The 21,144-nt window shown below is 40.4% G+C and overlaps 1 protein-coding gene across 1 annotated transcript in view; it reads left to right on the top strand.

The window, feature by feature from the left end:
* Positions 1-21,144, top strand: part of LOC110960948 (dystrophin-like) — a 221,941-nt gene that overhangs the window by 43,501 nt on the left and 157,296 nt on the right. The window contains 10 exon segments of the mRNA XM_051943268.1: positions 3,476-3,618; positions 3,620-3,673; positions 11,335-11,357; positions 11,359-11,431; positions 11,433-11,462; positions 14,384-14,479; positions 15,463-15,561; positions 15,797-15,978; positions 16,755-16,905; positions 19,884-20,003. Of these exon segments, the coding sequence (XP_051799228.1) occupies positions 3,476-3,618; positions 3,620-3,673; positions 11,335-11,357; positions 11,359-11,431; positions 11,433-11,462; positions 14,384-14,479; positions 15,463-15,561; positions 15,797-15,978; positions 16,755-16,905; positions 19,884-20,003 (971 nt within the window).

The following is a 21,144-nucleotide window of genomic DNA, read 5'->3' as shown; positions in this document are numbered from 1 at the left end:
AGTAAAATACTATTTGATCAGTTCCAGATAGCTGTGACTAAATGTTGTGTTCCTTTGTAGACACTCTGTGATCTGGAAGTTGTAATGTGGAAATGATAAACTGAGGATGAATGTTGTTGAAATTGAACTTATTTTTCTGAACAAATTTCAGGTTGTTCATGATGTAAAACGATAATTCCTTAAATTTTCAGAGTGTACAAAGGAAAATTTCAGAGTTGTGGTTATTTCTAGGTCATTATGCTGTGATTTTACTGGTCACTGCAAATCATATTGGGCTGAATGTGGAACCTGAACTCAGATGATTCTGACACCGCTGGGCTGCACAATAAGACAACACCGAATATGAGCTTATAAAGTGAAGATAAAATAGAATAAGATCAAAACTATATAAGATATAATATAGAAATAAGTCGACAGAATACACACGATACAGAAATGTGTAATAACATCTTGGGTGATCTTGGTTTCATATTAAAATTAATGTGACAAATATGCAAAGACAGAAGCTTCTTCTTCACAGCCCTGTATTGTAACGAGCTCCTGTCCACACACAGACACTCAGCGCCTCATAAGTATGCGCTCCCACGCTGCAGAAACGTCGTGAAGTGATTCATAATGAAGCTCTTGGGACAGAAATTCAGAGTGGACTAAACAAGTGAGGGATGTTTCCACACTTAGACACACCCGTGCAGATGGTGGGATTATTTATGGAGCTGTTTGTCTTCCTCACACAAACAATAACGCCCTCAGATTCGTCTGTGATAAACCCGCATCCCACAGCCAAATATACGACTTCTGCTCCAGCTTTATCTCTCCTTCTCGCGCACAAACCGACCAGCGCTGGAGCTGTTCTGAGCAAGCATGTTCTCTAAGTCATGTCCATCTGTTTCTCCTTGTCCTAACACTCCATTATTACCCCTCCTGTTGTCTTCATTTACGGGCACCAAAAAAAATTGTTCCTTTGTCTGAAAAAAAACTCAGCAAAATATTCCCCAAATATATAAGAATTTGCAAAATCTTCAGGAAAAAAATTCCAAAAATTTCAGAGAAGTTTCCCTTAAAAATTTTATTTGAAAAAAAAATCCGCACATTTGGCAAGAAATAAAAATTAAAAAAAATAAAGAAAAGTAAAAAAAATTAAATATTTTCAAAAAATGAACCCCCCCCAAAAAAAAAAAATCCTAAAAATATCTAAAGTGATTCCATATATATCAGTAAAAATTCTAATACTTTGTTTTTAGAACATTCAGAAAAAAGTTAGCTGGATTTTGGTTGATTTTTTCCCCCCGAATGTTCTGAAAGAAACATTTTTTTAAGATTTCTTTTTTTTGCACCAAATTTGACAAGAAATAAAAAAAATTAAAAATAAAAAAAAGTCAAAAATGTAGTTATTTTCAAAAAATTAATAAAAATATTCCCAAAAAAATCCTAAAAATATTTAAACTGATTATATCAGTAAAAGTTCTCATATTTTCCTTTTAGAACTTTCAGAAAAAGTTAGCTGGATTTTGGTTGATTTTTTTCCCTAATGTTCTTAAAGAAAAGCATTTTTAGCATTTCTTTTTTTTTTGCACCAAAAAAATGTTCAAAAATGTCCCAAATTTGGCAAGAAATAAAAATGTTAAAAAAAAATAAAAAATGTAATTATTTTCAGAAAATTACTAAAAATGTTCTCCAAAAAAATCCTAAAAATATTGAAAGTGATTCCATATATATATATATCAGTAAAAGTTATATTTTCTTTAACAACATTTTTTTTAGCATTTCGTTTTTTTTGCACCAAAAAATGTTCAAAAATTTCCAAAAAATGTTGAAAATGTGGAAATTTTCACTGTAAAAATATATTTTTTCCCCACATTTTCACGCTTTAAAACAGGTTGACGCAGCCATCAGTTCTTCTACTTCTGCTCTCAGATTCTTCTCCAGCTCCACATTTTTCCCTCTCATCTTCTTGCCTCTTCTGGTGTTAATTTAGCTGCTGTGTTTCAACCTCATGGTGATCCGTCTCTATTAGTTTCGCCTCAGGCTGGCCGGCCTTTCCACAGGCTCCTGACCTCCTCTTTCCTCAAATCGCTGCGCTCTCATATCTCTTTTCACCTGTTTTAAAGCTTTCCTCTGACTTCATTTGGATGCCTTCAGCACAGACAGACAGACTGACACACTGATGCTCTGGGAAATAAAAGCAGCATAAACAGTGGCCTCTGGTTATTCCTGAACATCAAGAGAAATGACCTCATCTATTTTTGCAGTTTAAAGACAGTCCACTATATCATCCTGCGGCTTTTCAGATGCCTTATGAGTGGGCATCCCATCATCACTCTCACATGAATACACATCCTACACATGCAATAAAAAGTATACAACCCCCCTGGTAGGTTTCCTTTTTTTATGGCTTTTCAACACTGAGTCATGGTCAGTTTAAATTGGATAAGAATCTCTAATAACTTCTTTTCACGTCAAAGTGAAAACTGATTTTTCCAAAGAAGTGTCAGTGAATTAATCAGGACCAGACTCTGATCACACATGTAAGGTTTGAGGCAGATTGGATCATGTACAGGCCAGCTACACAGCACTTCCTGTTTCGTGGCAAATTGTCGAAATTCCGCCAGCCGCCATTTCCACGCCCTCAGACTTTTGTGGAGCATTTTGATAAGTTTTGATCACCCATGCCTGGTGTACATCCTACTACCATCCTACTTCCTGTTGGGTTTTAGGTCTGTCTGTCTGTCTGTCTGTCTGTCTGTCTGTCTGTCTGTCTGTCTGTCTGTCTGTCTGTCTGTCCTTGTCCATTCATCCATCCATCTATCATCGTCCGTCCATCATCCATCTGTCCATCCATCCTCCATCCGTCCATTTGTCCATCCATCCGTCCATTTGTCCATCCATCCTCCATCCGTCCATTTGTCCATCCATCCTCCATCCTCCATCCGTCCATTTGTCCATCCATCCTCCATCCGTCCATTTGTCCATCCATCCTCCATCCATCCATCCATTCGTCCATCCATCACAAATACCTGTTTCAGATCATCAAACAAGTTTTAATGTGTGACAAAAATAACCCAAGAAAACACAAAAATCAGTTTTTAAATGATGATTTTATGTATTGAAAGAAAAATTCTGCCCATCTTGCCCATTTAAGTGTGAGAAATGGGCAAAAATAGAAGGTTTCTGTCGGTGGGAAATACTTTTCCAATGCACTGCATATATATATATAAATATCACACATATTATTGTGTTTATGCAGATTCAGGCTTTTGAGGCTATGTTATGCTTCCTTTGTTGTTTATTATCAAATAATGAGAACGAGAACAGCTGAAATGTTGTCATAGTAGGACAGTTTAACATCTTAGAGGGGAAAAGAAGAGACAGTTCGACTGTAAACATACTGTTGGATTTGTTCCATTTCTTTTTTCACAGCATCTCAAGGATTTTAATGTCAAGAACAAACTTTATTCTCTAATTCTGTGCTTTGCAGACGTGGCAGTGCCTCACCCGGACAAGAAGAGCATCATCATGTACGTGACGTCGCTCTTCCAGGTGTTTCCCCAAAGCGTTTCCATGGAAGCCATCCAGGAAGTGGAGACGCTGCCCCGAGCGAGTCCGGCGGGCGTCACCCGGGGTGACAACGGAGGAGCACTACCAGATCCAGACCCAGCAGCGCTTCTCCCAGCAGGTTGGACACATAAATGCACACTTACACTCACAACGGCATTGTTCCAGTCCTCCCTGCTGCTGCTGTCTGTTGATCAAAGTGTTGTTGTCCTTGGCGCTGTCACGGCTCATTATTTTGGTTTTCACTGAAAGACACCTGGATTTTGGTTTGAATAGGTATTAATTCACTTCCTGTTAGTCCTGACGCCAAAGCCAAGATCACCATGACGTAAATAACGGCTTGCTAACTGACTAGCTTATGCCCTTTTTGCACTTAGTCATGCTCATCTGAATGCACTTTGATCTGATTGTAACAGTTTTAGGTAAAGCAGAGAGCTTAATCCTCCTGTTGCCCTCATTTATGGGCACCAAAAAATATGGTTTCCTTGTCTGAAAATATCCCAAAATTCAGCAAAAAGTTCTCCAAATTTATGAAAATTTCCAAAACTTTCAGGAAAAAATTCCAATAATTTCTTAAAAGTTTCCCTTAAAAGTTTTGTCTTAAAAAATCCCCAAATTTGGCAAAAAAAAAAAAGTAAATGGGGAAATATCTTTAAAGATTTTCCTAAAATATCTAAAGTGATTACATATGTATCAGTAAAACTTGTAATATTTTCTTTAATTCCAATTTTTCAGTGGAATTGGTAACACTTGGTTAAAGTTAGGAGGAAAAGTAATTTTGCTTTGGATTCACCCACTTTCACTTTTACTGGAAAAAAAAAATCACAAATAATGAGCTTTTCACGGAAGCATGCAATGGTAATGGGCTATTGTTTCTGTGGTTGACCTGTCTCTGATGGAAACAATCTAACGGTCGATCTTTACAGCAGTAAGATGCTACGATCTGCTCTGCATGGCGTCTTCGTCCTTAAAGCTCTTCTGCACATTCCATTCCATCGCTGGTTGTGAGGCGGGCATCCATCCTGCACATTATCAGCCATTCCTGTTCCTTTCTGTCCTGACCACTTGTTAACCTCACTGTAGTGAGTTTTGTAAAATCCCCAGCTCTTCTGCCTGTAGCGTGGAGCCTGAAACTGGAAAGGAGATGAAAAGAAAACGAGGAGGGATGAACCTTGATTCTTCAAATGTAGTCTGATTCGTGCTTACACCAGCTCTTGTGTGGCCGCCAACACAGATTAGCATGGTCATCGAAAATTCTGTGGAAATCTTTTAGAAGAAATAGCAAGGTCAATATATAATTGCAGACTTTCTGTATCATAGTTGACATTTTTGCTGTTTTCAGCCTTAAAACCAACATGGCCGCCTATAACAAACACCACATGGCATTTTAGAGAAGATTCTGAATATTGGCATATAAAATTGAGAAAACTTGAAGTTATTCTAAAGATATTGTAGTAACCTGTTGACTACTTTATATTAAATCACTCACAAGCTTGGAATCTGGCCAGTCTTTTCTTCAGGAGGAAATGACATCATGTGGGAGCAGGGTCATGTGATCTGGAATCAATACATTCCTTGAGAGGTGTTTTTGTAACGGTTAAAAGTGATATAGTTTGTTGTTTTCCATAGGAAAATTGGATATATTGCCAAAAAAGGAACATTGTCATGATTATCTACTTAATATAAGAACACAATCAAAACTATTTCTGAATAAGCTCATTTTATTATTGTTTAGCTAATTAGAAGTGGTTGGTGTTAAATTGGGACGGTTATTTAGTTGATATTTAGTGAAATCAGTAATTTTTTATTAATAAGTGATTGTTTCCAATAGTGACTAATGATTTGAATTGTAAAGACATGATCATAATGAACATAAAACACTTTTTTTTGTACTTTTAATAAAATGTAAGCAAAATATATCCCATGGACTTCAAAAGTCCCTCCATTATATATTGACCCTGATAATAGAGGACTAGATGACAGCATTTTATTTTTCCGTCCCACCTTGCAGTCAAAACATCTGTAAATTAAAATGAAGGTGCTGAGCAGCAGCCATGCTTAAACAGATTAGGACCAGGTCTGTTTGCATTCTGCTTTGTAATGATGGTGGATAATGAACAGCTTGATAGCAAAGCTCTTTCCTAGTGACACCACAAACTGAGAGAGCAGGAAGAACCAGCAGCCGGTTATCATAAGGTGTGATTAAGAGGTGAAACTGTGGGATTTATAAAAATATTAGCAGAGATAATGCCACCCAAGGGTTATCGTTGAGTGAGGGCATGCTTTTTAAATAAACAGCTTCATCTCGTCTTAAATCTGTGGAATGTTTCATTAAGGCAAGTCAAAGTACGATAAACCAAACTGTGCACAGATTATCAAGAGTTCATTCCAACCGAACCTTGGAATATCTCAACAATACTGCGATTTTCAGGAGGATATAAGTGTGTGAAGCTCTAGCACAACACTAAGCTTAGCCTTGCACTCTGGCTCCTACACAGAGGAAAAATAACTATTACTGTTTATAATAGTGAAGAAAATACTTTCCAACCAGTACTAGCACACTTGAGAAAGTAGCTAACAAACCAACTGAAGAATAACTCAGTCTGAAGTTTATTTGCATCCGTAAAACGGAATTAAAACGTGCTAAAAAAATGCATTTTTTTCCAAAGTAATTAGGAACATTTTGTATTCACGTTATAGTTCTAAAATAATCTTATTACTAAAACAATTATAAAAAATGACTCTTAGAAGTCGTCATGTTAGTTTGATAAGTTCTGTAAATTTAAAAACTACAGATGAATGCATGTGTGATTATTTTTTGCTTAATTTGCATATGTGCACTTTCTCGACACATTATTTGACTTTGACTTAATTAACTCCTTTAATAAATCCATTTCTAACGTCATACTAAACACGTGTTTTTACATGGAGCATGCAATTTCAGTTCTTTTTTTTTTCCCAGCTGCTCAGGGTCAGCTACAGTCCTCTGCTCAGCTACGTTTTTGAATTTAGCAGGATTAGTGGAGCTGCTGTTACTTCTGAGTTAAGCTGAGGTCGCAACCCAACGCAGCAGGACGGAGCGAGCTTCCTGAAGTAATGGCTGCTATGTCATTATTCACTCAGTTTCCCATCAGCCCCCTCTCGCCTTCATTACCTGTCTGTCTGAGAATGGAGAGAACTGCAGGCCCGTTCCCTCAGTCATTCAGACGATGCAGCGAGAAAACAAGGCGTTAACAGACAGAGAAGTTTGCTTTGGAAGGCAAAGAGAGGAAGTGGGAAGGTGTAAAGGTTTATAAATGTACAGAAAGATGAAGAGGGTGGACATGAAGGATGAGACGGAGCAGACAAATAAGACTGAGAGGGAAAAAGTTGCTGACAGTGGCTATCATCTTCCTTCATCTGACTCATCAGAGCGCTTAATCACTGATTGGTCCTTTCAAAATAAGAGCTGACACCGTGCACAGTTGGAGAAGGTCCTAGTATTAGTATTGCATTGGTGAAAGTGTTTAAAAGAAACTGCCCAGATGTGGGCCAGAAAAATCACCAAAATCAATCATTTGTTAGGGACCAGAAACGGTAAAAAAAAAAAAAAAAAAAGAATCATCACATTTTCAACTTCCTGGCCTCAAAAGTACGAACCTTAAGTGCTGGACTGTCAGAAAACATGACCAAGTTTTAGCTTCAAACTTTTACTTTTAGAGGCACATCGAAAAACTCACCTAAAAATGTCTGTGGAAAAAACAGCCATGTCAAAAATGTGAGACTTTTTGACGAAAGCAGAACACTAGTATGGCGCAAATTTGTAGAGTTTTCCTAGCCTAGCCGTCGTAGACAACCCACGGAACGAATTTAATTCTCTGCCAGGGCTGGGTCTAGTTACCCTCCATAAGGCTTCGAGGCTGGATTCTCCTAAAACTGGCTGGGACCAATCACCATGAAGTGTAGAGTCAGAAGGCGGGCGTAACTAAGTGACGACAGAGGCGCGACGATTCTGACAGAAACAACCGGCGCACAATAAACAGTTATCTTTCCACTCGGCTTTGGCCACAGCCCTTAAAGATTTGAAGCTAAAATTCAACTTGAAAGATAAACAAAGGACGGCACTTAAGTTGTTTCATTGAGAAGAAAGACGTATTTGCCGACGGGATATTGGCAAATCCTTAATATACCAAGTTGGCTCCACGGCTCCGGCTGGTTGGGGAAGCTAATGGGACTTAGCCACAAATCCGCCGGTGCTCTCGGAACTACGTCAGCCTATTCGTTGCGTTGATTGGTTGTATACCTACCCAATTGCTGCAGAGGGATTTTGAAAGACAACCTTTTAGCCCGCCTCCCTCCCTGTCGAGCTTCCCTAGACCCTTGTGCCGTCAGAAACATGGGTGTAGCATGGCTAGGCTAGAGTTTTCCAGTACTTGTATCACCAACGGGCACTTTCGAAAAATGTGTTGATTCCAGGTTGTTTCAGTTGTAAACAATCAAAGAAACTGCGCTTTAGTTTTTTTCTTTCTTTTCAAGTTTTATGACATGAAAGCTGTGGTCATTCTGCTCAGAAGACATTTCTGAGTGTCTCTCCTTCTAGCCACCGTCGCTCTGTTTCCACAGAGGTGCAGGACTTTAAATTGTAGTGGGAAAAACAACTGTCAGAAACAGTTTTGCTGAAAGAAATTGCAATAACAAATCACCAAAATATGGGGCTAAAATAGTGACAGCATCACAGAAAAAAATCTGGCAATGAAAACTTCAATGAAATTTACAGGTAGGATGGATAACAAAACATGCAAAAGGATGAAGGCAAACCACAAGAGGATATTTCAGAATTAAACAGGAAAAGAACTACAAGCATCATGCTGTGTATGCAGCTCAGAAGGATAAAAGCTGGTCTTACACTGTAGACTGTTTGCGTGTTTGCCTTTCTGTAACAGAAGCATGATTTGTTTTGTTTTCTGGAGGAAACCTACCCACACTGAGCTGTTGGATGGAGTGTGCTTCCTTTTAAGAACACTGCTGGTATCAAGAAATCAGATTTTGGTGTCAAAGCCTGAGCTGAAAAGGAAACACTGGAACTGAAATGTTTGTATTTGAAGAAGTTGTTTTGTTGGCATGTGACTGAATTACAAACTATACTGTCATTTAAAATAGGAAGCTTTGGATTTTTTTTTTAATACATTTGAAAGAATGTGCAGGTTGTTGGTCAGATCCAAATCATTTATGAGGAGGAGCAGTGTGGAGGGGTTATTTAGTGTGCAGGCACAGCTTCCACAGCGCCCTACACTCCCAGCTGACCACCGTCCAATGTCACTTCACGACTACACGGGCTGCATACTTTGATAATATTTATGGGCAAATGGCATTACACAGTTTTAATCTGTGTCTGAAACTGTAGGCGAGAAGTTTGTTCCCGAAGTTAACAAAAAATAGAATTAACTTCCATAAAGACCATCAGGAGGGAACTAAATGTTCTAATTGTTTAACTTATTTATGATGTTGTATTAACAGTATCAATATTGTTTTAGAGTTTACAGATTTTTTACCATTTTCACGGTAAAATTTACAAACTATTTTCCGACTTCTTGGACGTTTTTTCGAGCTGGTTGACGAGTAAATGGCAGATGCTGATGATGGATTTCAGGAGGACTGCTGCTGGTTTTGGATAGATGAAAGCAGCCCAGTGATGTTTTAGTGTAAAACTGGAGGTTTGGGAGCATGAGCCAGTAGAACAGGAGTGTGTGAGGAGCTACAGGGAGGATCAGGCCTGCAGGTCGACCGCTCTGCTACTTCCTGTCTGCTGCTCAGTGTGTCATCGTTGTCATCTTTCTCTGTCTATCTCTGCCTGGGTACTCCATCCATCCATCCATCCATCATCCATCCATCCATCCATCCATCATCCATCCACTCATCATCCATCCACCATCCATCCATCCATCCATCCATCATCACCCATCCACCCATCCACTCCATCATCCATCATCCATCCACCCACCCATCCATCCATCCATCCATCCATCCACCCATCCACCATCCATCCATCCATCCACCCGTCCACCCATCCATGTCCTCCATCCATCCACCCATCCACCCATCTCACCCATCCATCCATCCATCCATCCACCCATCCACCCAATCCACCCATCCATCCATCCTCCATCATCCATCCATCCACCCATCCATCCACCCATCCATCCATCCATCCATCCATCCATCCATCCATCCACCCATCCATCCATCCACCCATCCACCCATCCACCCATCCATCCATCCATCCACTGCCACCCATCCATCCAACCCATCCATCCATCCATCCACCCATCCATCCACCCATCCATCCATCCATCCATCCATCCATCACAGCTGAAAATCCTGATCAGAATCCCAGTCTGGTCTCACCAATTTTATAACAGCATCAACACTCATGGAAAAAAAATGGACTTCATCATCCACTTGACTAAATAACTGAGGGAAACATGCAGGTTTTCACAGAAACTAGAATTGAAAATGTGTCCTTTCTGACAGCATATGTAACCAGTAGTTTCTCTCCTTGTGTTTAATCAGCCCATTCCTTTTTGGAGATGATCTCCGTTCATTATAGCCTTGATAGCTGATATAAAAACAACACATCAGATCTTCTGTCAGTTTACAAGATTTGTAGCCCTAACAGAAATTAACTAAAACACTAATACACTACTGTTCAAAAGTTTGGGCTCACCCAGGCAATTCCATGTTTCACACTGTATTCCATGTGCTAACATAACTGCACAAGGGTTTTCTAACCATCAATGAGCCTTTAAGCACCATTAGCTAACACAATGTAGCATTAGAACACAGGAGTGATGGTTGCTGGAAATGTTCCTCTGTACCCCTATGGAGATATTCCATCAAACATTTCCACCTAGAATATCATTTACCACATTAACAATGTCTACACTGGATTTATCATTCAGTTAATGTTATCTTCACTGAAAAAAAAAACTGCTTTTCTTTCAAAGAAAAGGACATTTCTAAGTGATCCCAAACTTTTGAACAGTAGTGTGACCATACTAGATTGGAAAAGTGAACTTTAAAGTAGAGAAAAACTCAGTTGTAGGACGAGTAGGGGATCTAAACGTGAACGTAGGGTGAGCAATGGTTGCACACAACAACTGAGAGGCAGAGCAAACTTTGTGTAATTATAACAATAAACATAATAACAAGAAAATAACAGTAAAATAAAAAATATATATGGTGTATTGTGTATTACTAATACAATAATATGTCTATATTTTACCCTGACACTGTCACACAAACATCTGAAAACTTCTTCCAGCACTATACGCTGACAATAACTTCCTAGAGAAATGACTTGTCCACAAGGGAATGTCACAGAGCACTCGTCAAGTAGTTTTCTAAAATGTTTGGTTGTAGTCGGTTTAGTTTGTTGCACTGTTTCTCTGTTTTTATCTTCAGAAGTCATGACATATTTGCGATGCAGCCAACATTTGCTGAAGTGAAAGTTTACTCGCCCAACATTTATTTTTAATTTCTAAAATTAGCTTGACATTTGGATGGAAACGAGGCTCATGTGAGATTATTCCATGCTTCTTTTTTCTCTTCATTTTCCTCATCTTCCATCACCCGCTTCCTCCGTCTTTTCTGGTTGCTTCCTGAACCTCTTCCCCTTTCATCTGATGTCTCCTCTGTATATTTGGGATATTTCAACGGCTGTGTTTTGCCTCTGTTGCTCTGTCCTCTCGCCAACATGTCCTCCCCTGTCTCTTTGTCCTTCTCTGCCCTCTGTCTCTCTCTCAGATCACAGTGAGTGTGCTCAGGGGCGAGTTCGGAGCCGTCCCCTCAGCCTCGCTATAAAAGCTATGCCTACACCCAGGCTGCATATGTCAAGTCGCCTCGAGCAAAAGAGGAGGCGTTTTACTGATCAGGTCCGTGTCTGGCGACGCTAACACTCGGGCACAAGCCCAAACGCCCTTCTGTCTGTGTATGTTCTGTTCTGTCTGCACACGTGTTGCTTCTGTCTGCCTTTGTTGTCCGTGTCATTGACAAAAATGTCTGTCGGAACAAGTCTAGAATATCATACTGCTCACTTCCTTCATTATGTGGTGCTCATCACGTGGTTGAATGAATTGAAAACATGAGATTATTTCCAGAATTTTTCAATATGTAGACAATATGTAGACTCATTGAAGTGGGCATTTTTTGCAGTTAAGTCTCAACAGAATTCTGGATTTGAAATGTTTTTATTTCATGATATTTATTCATGAGTCAAGTCAGAAGTGATGCTTTAGCTTCTTTTTTTAATCAGTTTTAGAACAGCTATTTTTGGCAAACTGTTAGGAATCACAGTTTGGACACCTTCAAGTTGGTGATGTTGTTTGACTTTTCCTCTAAAGTGATATAAATCATTGCTCTAGATATCCACGGGGAATTGGGTTACAATCTGGGAAGATAACCCCAACCGTTCAACAAGTTTGGGGTCACTGAGAAAGTGTCCTTAATTTTGAAAGAAAAGCATTTTTTACATGGACAAATTCCATTCTGGACGACCAATGTTACCAGCCGAAAACTAAATTCATGCTAGCCCTAAAAAAACCACCTCCCTAAACCCAGCCCGAGCCCCGTCTTTCCATTTGTCCGTCCTTCATGTCCACTGAGAAGTACCAGTTCAACTCTTCTTCTTTTGACAAAGCCAAATTGCTCGACTACCAATTCTACAAACAACGTACAGGTTTGTTTTTATCTGAGAAGCAGAGTTCCTGTGCAGTCGCCGATGTCTCCTGATTTCTCCTCTCTATTACAAAACACGACATTTGGAAGTGTTCCATTTTCATAGCCATCATCCTGCATTGCAGAAGTAAATGTGGCCCATAATTTGCTCTGACTTGAGCAGGCTGTAGTCAGAGACAGTGTCAGACATTTAATGGACCAACAGGGTGCTGAACTTAACTTGGCTGGGACCTTAAAGTGAAGAAGAAAAAGATAATTTGTCAGATTCAAGGACTCCTACTGTCCTTTGACATGCAAATGTAGCACAGAAAACCCCAAGATGTAGACTTTTTTTCAAGACTAGGAGGACCTGATGTGGCATTTTACAGCTGATTGGAATCGGTTTCCATTAGTCCAGCATGTTTTATTTACACTACTATTTAAAAGTTTGGGGTCACCCAGACAATTTCGTGTTTTCAATGAAAATTCACACTTTTATCCATGTGCTAACATACCTGCACAAGGGTTTTCTAATCATCAATGAACCTTTCAACACCATTAGCTAACACAATGTAGCATTAGAACACAGGAGTGATGGTTGCTGGAAATGGGCAACGTCACCAAGCACAAAGACAGCTCAGGACATGTAGGTTTCATCTTTACTTAATCCTCTTCACTCTAGTGGAGCATTGAACCTCAACAGTAGCCCTCCCCTTCCTCCGGTCTCTGGCTTTTCTCTTTGCTTCCTCCCAAGACAGGCCGATGGTCTTCAGCTCATCGATGACGGTTCGTCTCCATGTCTGCTTTGGGCGTCCACACTTCCTCCTGCCTTGAGGGTTCCATTCAAGTGCCTGCCTGGTGACGTTTGCAGGTTCCTTCCTCAGCGTGTGGCCGACCCATCGCCACTTTCTCCTCCTGATCTGGACAGCCATAGGCTCTTGGTTGGCCCTAGTCCACAGGTCGGTGTTTGACACTCTGTTGAACCACTTGACGTTGAGGATCTGCCGGAGACACTTGTTGATGAAGGTCTGGATATTTTTGGAGCTTCTGTTGATGACCCTTCACGTTTCAGAGCCATACATGAGGACGGATTTGATGTTTGAACTGAAGATGCGGAGTTTGGGTAGGTTTCATCTACAAGTCTGGTAACATCACCTCGCTGGTCAAGAACGGTTCTGCTGTCTGTAACAGCCTCCTGAATGAACATTATATCTGTGAAATCGGTGGACAGAACGTCACTGGACTCAAGGATTCTCAGATCAAGGACATTCTGAGCATTTCTCCAACCGCCGTTTTCATCACCATCATGAACACATGATTAAGAGAACGTCTTCTGGTGTCCTGTGGTCCGCCATGTATCACTCCGTCCGGATCTCAAGTCTCTCTTCTCCTTACTCATATCTTTACAGATATTCCAATAAAAATCATCTGTTTCCAGCTAGACTGGTCATTTACCACATGAACAATGTCTAGGCTGTATTTCTGATTATTCTAATGTTTCCTCACTGAAAAAAAATGCCTTTCTTTCAAAAATAAGCACATTTCTAAGTGACCCCAAACTTCTGAACGGTAGTGTCGATAAGATAATGCATTAATGTACAATTTCATCATTTAGGATTCTCAAGAACCTTTATCTGAAATATTTTTATTCGGGTAGAAGCTGTAAACATTTCAGAGTCTCACCATCAGACCAAACCGAAACACATTTCTAATACAAAATTTGCAAAAAGAGACAGTGACGGTGATGTCACAAAGCTTTTTTTTCAGGACCTTATTACCACAGAGAAGAAAGGTGTGAGAGGAGAAGAACAGAGTAGAGATAAAACCCAGAGAAGTTGTAGCAGGCACACAAAGAGGTACAGGGATAGAGAAACAGGATGAGTTATTAAGGATAGACAGAAACCAGAGCTGCTTGTTGGCTCTGCTCATGGCTACCTCTAACAGGATCTCTCTTTCGCCCTCCTCTTTGCCACCCTGTCCCCCATTTCCTCACTTTTGACATGTTTCCTCGTTCCATCTTCCCGACCTTCTACCTCTCAACACCTCTTGACACCTCCTCTTCCTCCTCCTCCTCACCCGCCTGTTAACTATCACCCTCCATCTCTGCCTGTTGCCTCCCTCTTGCCCCTTCCCTCTTTAGTTCCTGACTCCCGGCCAGGAGGATCTGCAGCGTGGCCTCAGCCCTCTGCCTCCAGGTTCTACCAGTCTGGAGAGCTACCAGGCAGCACTGGAGGAGGTAGGACACAAATCCGACATGCTCTGTCTTCTATTTAATGTACGGCAGTGGTCAGTTGTGACCAAAAGCTAGTAGAAACACATCACTGTTGCACTGGATGTTAAATTCATTGTTTGTTTTTATACTCATTCTACATTCCACAAATATTCTCTACAAGATTGATTTCCAACCTTTTTTGTCAACTTCATCAACACCGTCTTAATTTTCTAATCTGAAGCTGATTAGAATTAGAACTACAAGGACTAATTAGGTGCCAATTAATAGTCAATATTTTATCCTTAGATTGAGGACAAAAGTTCAATCAAAACTTCCTGACGTTCTATAAATCAACTAACCCGTCGATGCATCAACAAAACAGTCGGCGGTTTAATCTACAATGACAAGATTTGTTGTTTTTGGCTCTAATTATTATTTAAGTAATGATAATTTACATTGATATGCAAGATGCAGTTTTGTTAACTTGTTTTACTGCCACTGGGAGCGACAGGCTGGACTGATTTGTTAAATTTCTATTTAAACGGTAGAACTGCAATTACTGGAGTTTCTCGACATTATTATAGATGGACTGTATACGTGTTACTTCCAGCTGTATCTATTAACTATTTATCCATTCTAATTGGACATTTTATTGCTTTTAAACTATTCGTATATTAGTTTTAGCAACTTTTATTTTTTCCTGCTTGGCTTGTTTTCTGTTTTTCATTCACTTAGTCACAGATTGCAGAGAGTTGAATCAGTATGAGGACATTTTTTTAATCAAATCAATGGGAATCGGTCAAGTACAGCATCAAATGTAGATCGATCTGACTGACAAAAAACTACAGCGAACAACTTTAGTAAAGTCCCAGGTCCTCCTTTAAAAAGTGAACCTCTTCAAAAGGTCATCAGTGAGAACCGGCGAATTTGGAACAGGAGGTGGAAACACATTAAATAGAGACGCAACTATCATCTTATTTTTAAAGAGTGTTTTATTAACTTTAAAGGTGTTGACGTGGCTGCTGTCGGCTGAAGACGGTCTCCAGGCCCAGCCTCCCATCTCCAACCATGTGGAGGAGGTGAAGGAGCAGTTCCACACTCATGAGGTAGGAGCTCAGGCTGCTAGAAGAAGAACTGGAATTATCATAAAGGAGTTTAACCGTTTTAGCCCCAATCCAACACCGATGTCTTTCACTACACGCTGAAACTCAAATGTAGCCTTTTAGTGGAGGGAGATTTTTTCCGATTTGCCCTGTAGTTTGTGTAGTTCAGGACAATGGGAAAGCAGTGAAGCACATCTACCCTGTAAAATGTAGTTTAAAATGTGTTTCTTTCCACTAGGGCTACATGGTGGAGCTGACCACTCACCAGGGCAGTGTGGGCCGGGTGCTCCGGGCCGGCGCCGCCCTGCTGGGAGAAGGAAATCTAAGCGAGGAGGAGGACTCGGAAGTCAGGGAGCAGATGAACCTTTTAAACTCACGATGGGAACACCTCCGAGTGGCCAGCATGGAGAGACAAAGCAGGTAGACTCCTCTTAGGTATCAATAGTTGCTGAGATGGAAGAAAACACCCGCTTTTATCAAAGTTTATGTAAGAGGGGCAAAGAGAAAATAACTCTAGACTACAGTCCACCAGAACATGAGACTCTTAAGTCAATTGAAAGAAGGTTTGACCAAAATAGATCTTTTTGGTCATCAGACTAAACTAGAGAAACCAAATGCTACACATCATCACAAACACACCATTCCCGACATGCAGCATGGTGGTGGCGGCATCATGCTGGGTGGACACTTCTCCATTTCTTTGTTGGAAGGCTTTAAAAGTCAAAAGTAAAATAAATGCTATCACGTACAGGGAAATCCTGGAGAACAACCTGAGTTGTTTTTCAGAAAGACACAGAAAAAGTTTAAGACAACAAGGTGAATGTTTTGAAGTGGCTGATGCAGAGTTTAGATCTTTATCCAATTCAGAATTCATGGCTGTACTTATAAAGGCTGGTATGTCACACTCCCCATGCAGCTTAAGGATATTTTACAAAGAAAAATGGGGTGAAATTGTTGTGTCTAGGCGTGCAGGCTAACTGACAACAAATATTTTAATTGCGTCCAACAGTGCATCTAGTGAATACAGACTTGAAAGGAGTGAATACTGACATTACTTCACAAAAAACAACAACAAAAAAGCCACTTTAAAGTGACTATGATTCAATGTTGAAAGTTATAAAAGAGGGAAACTTTCAAGGAGAATGTATGCTCCATATCAGCCCTGTGTGACTGACCAGTGACTAAATTGCTCCCAGACTTCATGAGGTCCTCATGGAGCTGCAGCACCAGCAGCTGCAGCAGCTAACGGACTGGTTGGACGTGACGGAGGCTCGAATTAAAAGGATGGGGGCTCAGCAGCTGGGTCCTGACCTGGAGGACGTCAAGTACCAAGTAGAGGAGCACAAGGTGAGCTGGTCTCAGTGATGTTCTTCGAATGGGGCTCAACTTATTCCATGTGTGAGTTCAAACAGAATTTTCTCAAGAAAACTCTGATAGAAGGAAGTCTGACCAGTTTAAATGGGTCATTCCAGAGTTGAAAGGCATTTTACGTCCCACCCATCAAATTTCATATAATCCAGAATACTAAAACATGCAGTTGTTGTGTAAGTGTACTTATCCTGAGACAAAATCTAAAAAAAACTAGGAGAAAAGAAATACCAAATAAGTCTGGAGTTCCCCTAAAATACCAATTTTCTCTTCTCCCATCCCCCTAATGACCAAATTGAATCTCAAATAAAACATTTTAAATAAAATTTAGATCTTTTTTTTTTTGTTCTTTTTTTCATTGATGTCTTTTGTAATTGTGGGAACGTTTTTTTAAAATCAGTTTTCATAACATTGTCAGCCTTGATTGAATGTCTCCAACTACCTCATATTATCAAGAAAAGACAAATACTTTTTAAGCTTTTCTTTCCTGTTTTCCATCAGTCAGTTTGTCCTCTTGGTCAGCAGTAACAGCTAGCTAAATATCTAGCTTCTTCTGCTGAGAAAAAGCTAACATTAGCATGGATTAGCAACCCTGTTACTGTGATTAGAGTAGGGTTAGCAACAACCAGGCGTAAACTAACCGTGACGTCACCCGTTGGTTTCAACGCTGAGAAAATGAAGCCCAGATTTTGCTACTTCCTGGTCGCCGTTTTGGATTTTTTGGAGCCAGTGACGTAAAAAGCGTCATCAAACAGACTGGACCGGAGAGCAACTAGGGGCAGGATTGGCTGAGGACTCTCTTTTCCCGCCCACATTTTACCGCAGAGGCTTCTGTTGCTGTCAATCAAGTATAGCCACGCCCCCTGGCTCCGCCAACGTTAACGATTTATTTAAAATTCATTACTGATTTATTTTAAGATCGGCCACCTGATCTCTCATTTTGACCATGAAAACTAACGGGGAAAAAATCCTGAGCTGTAGAACATCAGTCTATCAAATTTTATTTTTTCCAAAAATGAATTGGGGTCTATGGAGAAAAAGCTTTTTGGAGCCAACCCGAGCGGACGGCGTGATATTCCAAGTTTTTGACACTTCTGGGTTGGCTTCAATTCTGGAGCCAGATGCTACGTCCATCTTTATATACAGTCTATGGCAACAACACAGAAAACATGGAATAAAAATGGTGGCATTGATGTGTAAGCTGAGTCAATCAAACCTTTGATAGTTTATTACCTATTATTGATGAATATGGAGGAGAAAACTAAGAGAAGCCCAAATGTCCTCCAACTCTGGAAGGACCCAGATAAATAAAGACAACTGGCTTTTATAGGCGTTCATTATGCTCAGGGCTCTTTTCCTTATAACATGTTTCAAACTTTTTCATTTGCTCCATTATCATATCCTGTATGGCCTTGAAGGAAGCAGGCTTGTCAGTCAGACATATTAACATTTACAGTTAGCGCAGAAAAAACTTCTTCACACCGTTGCCTTTGTGTTTTTCATTCTATAAGAGTTAAAAAAGAATCTCCACAGTTTCAGTTGCTAAGCTACGACTGGATGATCACTACTTGACGGGTGAAAAGAAACTTTCCATCTGCAGTGTTGTCCAGAAAGTCTTTCGCTGTATTTGGAGGTCTATGAATTCCTTTAATCCTGGCTGTAGCTCAACCGTTCTGTTGACCACTTGGTGTTCAGAGAGCAGAAACACGACTCTGTTCTCAACTCAGTGAACGACCCGTTTAGTTTTCAGCCACAGTAAGTTCTCGGGCTAAAGTGAAACGCGGGGTGGATCAGTGAACATCTGGGGTTGTTCCAGTTTGGGTGGAACAGGGTGAATGCAGTTGTGTGAAAGACCAATAAACCAGGTCATGTACAAGGCTACTCTTGAAAACAGTCTTCCTCCATCAGCTGGAAAACTCTTTCCTGCCTTCATGACAAGATCAGTTAAAGCCTGGATGGAGAACCAGAACTCTGGAACCATGCCTTGGCTGCTCAATCACCAGACCTAAATCCAACTGAAAACCTGTGGAAAATCATCAAACGCTAAATGGAGAACCACAAGCCCAAAAACAAAGCAGATTGGTTAGAATGAGTGCAACAGGAATGGGCTGCTGTGATCAGAAGCTGGTAGAGAGTGTAGTATCTGATCTAAGACATGTTACTTAATAAGTTCGTAGAATGGAATCCGTTTTGCCTGTTCTATTATCTGATAGGAGTTGTTCATTATATTTGGTATCGGAGTGAAACAAATGTGGCCAAGTTCTCCTGTTGGAAGACTCTTATTAGGGTTCTTATGTCCAAGACGCTGATTTGGGGGCTCTTCAGGAGCTGTAGAGTTTGGGGGGTTGGTTGATGATGCTCCCTGCCTCCCTATATAGTAGGCAACAGAGAGCCATATGTTGTGACCCCCTACATGTTGAAAACCTATAAAAACTGATCGCTGGCCATTGCTCGGGAAGGAATCAGTCGACGGGCTCCTTCCAGACAACTTCTGTCTGTCTGTACTCATGCTGTTCTTTCTTTTAATAAAAAACTTATAAAGAAAGTCAGTGTCACGGACATTTCTCCTTCACCTGCACATCACGGACATCAGAGAAACTACGACAAGAGCATGAAGAGACATCAGAAACAATGGTTCTGAATCAGTACTAACTCCTGGTGGATCATGGGACTAAAACAGACAGAAAAGAAAACATGGAATCCTAAAAGCTGTTTTAGCAGAACAATGCCGGAGCTACTGATGGAAGAACTGAAGAGATTTTGGTTATGATCAAGAAAACATGGAAAACGACTGATACCAGCTCTGAAACTAAACTCTTATGAGCTATTCTTGTTGTTATCATTATATTTGTCCAAACAAATGGACCTTTAGTTGTACCAGGCATTAAAATGAACAAGAAATTGAAGAAAACAAGGGTGGTCTAATATTGTTTCCATGATTCTATGTTCCCATGTAGCTCCTTCAGGAGGACCTGGAACTGGAGCAGGTGAGGGTGAACTCTCTGACTCACATGGTGGTGGTGGTGGATGAGAGCAGTGGGGACAGCGCCACCGCTGCCTTGGAGAGCAAACTGCAGGTAAGAACACAACCTGTACTCATATTGCACACCTTTTGCTGATTGATTTATGATCGGCTGCTTTTCTTTTCTCTTTTAAATGCTTTTGGAGCTGTTTTTTCCCGTCTCCTTGCTCGTTCTTCCCCTCTCAGTGGGAGTGGGCTCAGCAGACTCCAGCTGTTGTTTGTTGGTGAAAATAGATTGAGCAGGAGATAGTTTTGTCTTCGGTGTCGTGCAGTAATTAGACCTTGCCGGCGAGATGTGCTTGTGCTGTATGTGTGTGTATGCTCTGGCTTTCTGCTGCTTTTGTTTACTCCATAAGTTATGATCGCACAGACTCCAGCGAGGAGCCAGACTATGCTGGTTGTCTTTATGGGTAATTCTCCACGCTTGTCTTAGCCTCTAATATATGTGGTAACCCTCACACACTGCAAAGAATGAGTTATTTTTGCTTGAACGTCTTCAAAATGTTCGTATATTTAAATATAGACAAAAAAATAAACATATTTATTATGTTATCTGACAACAATCTGTCCTTTATGACTCATGGTTTAATTTTAAACCAAAAGAAAAAGAAACCGCCTTTCACATGAGATTTTTTTTTTTTTTTTTCCAGATAACACACCTTTTAGTGGGTTTTGAAGTTTTATAAGGTTAAGTGCCCTCTAGTGGCCATGTGAGAGAAAGCAATCTAAGTGACATAAGTCAATGAGGAGGTCGGGGTGGATGATTGGGTCAACTGCTTTGTTTTGCTGTTTTAAATCTTGAGACAACGTCAAATTTTCTAATTGAATTTAATTCTGTATTTAAAACATTCAACCTTGTTCCTCTTTGGGAATTAAATACTTCATTTTTTTTTCATCTAACAAGACAGACAAGGACAGTGCTTGTTGAAATAATGCTGGGTTGAGGGTTACCATTAAGATCATATCTGGCTGCTGCTTCATGGTAAGATCCAGTGGAACTTCAAACGACAGCCTGGATAAAAGTTGCACTGAACTGTCTGCTCTGGGCTGGAGTTGATATGATGAGCCATGGTTGGAGTGGTGACCTGGTGGAAAATAAGATGCTGATGTGAGGAGGGAGGAAAGAGTGATTTATTCTTGGGTAGTTCAATCTGTTATCTTTGGGAGAAGGTGTGAGTGAGCAGGCTGCAGCAGAT

This window comes from Acanthochromis polyacanthus, chromosome 22, assembly GCF_021347895.1.
Source record: "Acanthochromis polyacanthus isolate Apoly-LR-REF ecotype Palm Island chromosome 22, KAUST_Apoly_ChrSc, whole genome shotgun sequence".
Lineage (NCBI taxonomy): Eukaryota > Metazoa > Chordata > Actinopteri > Pomacentridae > Acanthochromis > Acanthochromis polyacanthus.
The sequence above is the reverse complement of the archived record's forward strand: the minus strand, read 5'-3'. Positions and strand labels throughout refer to the sequence as shown.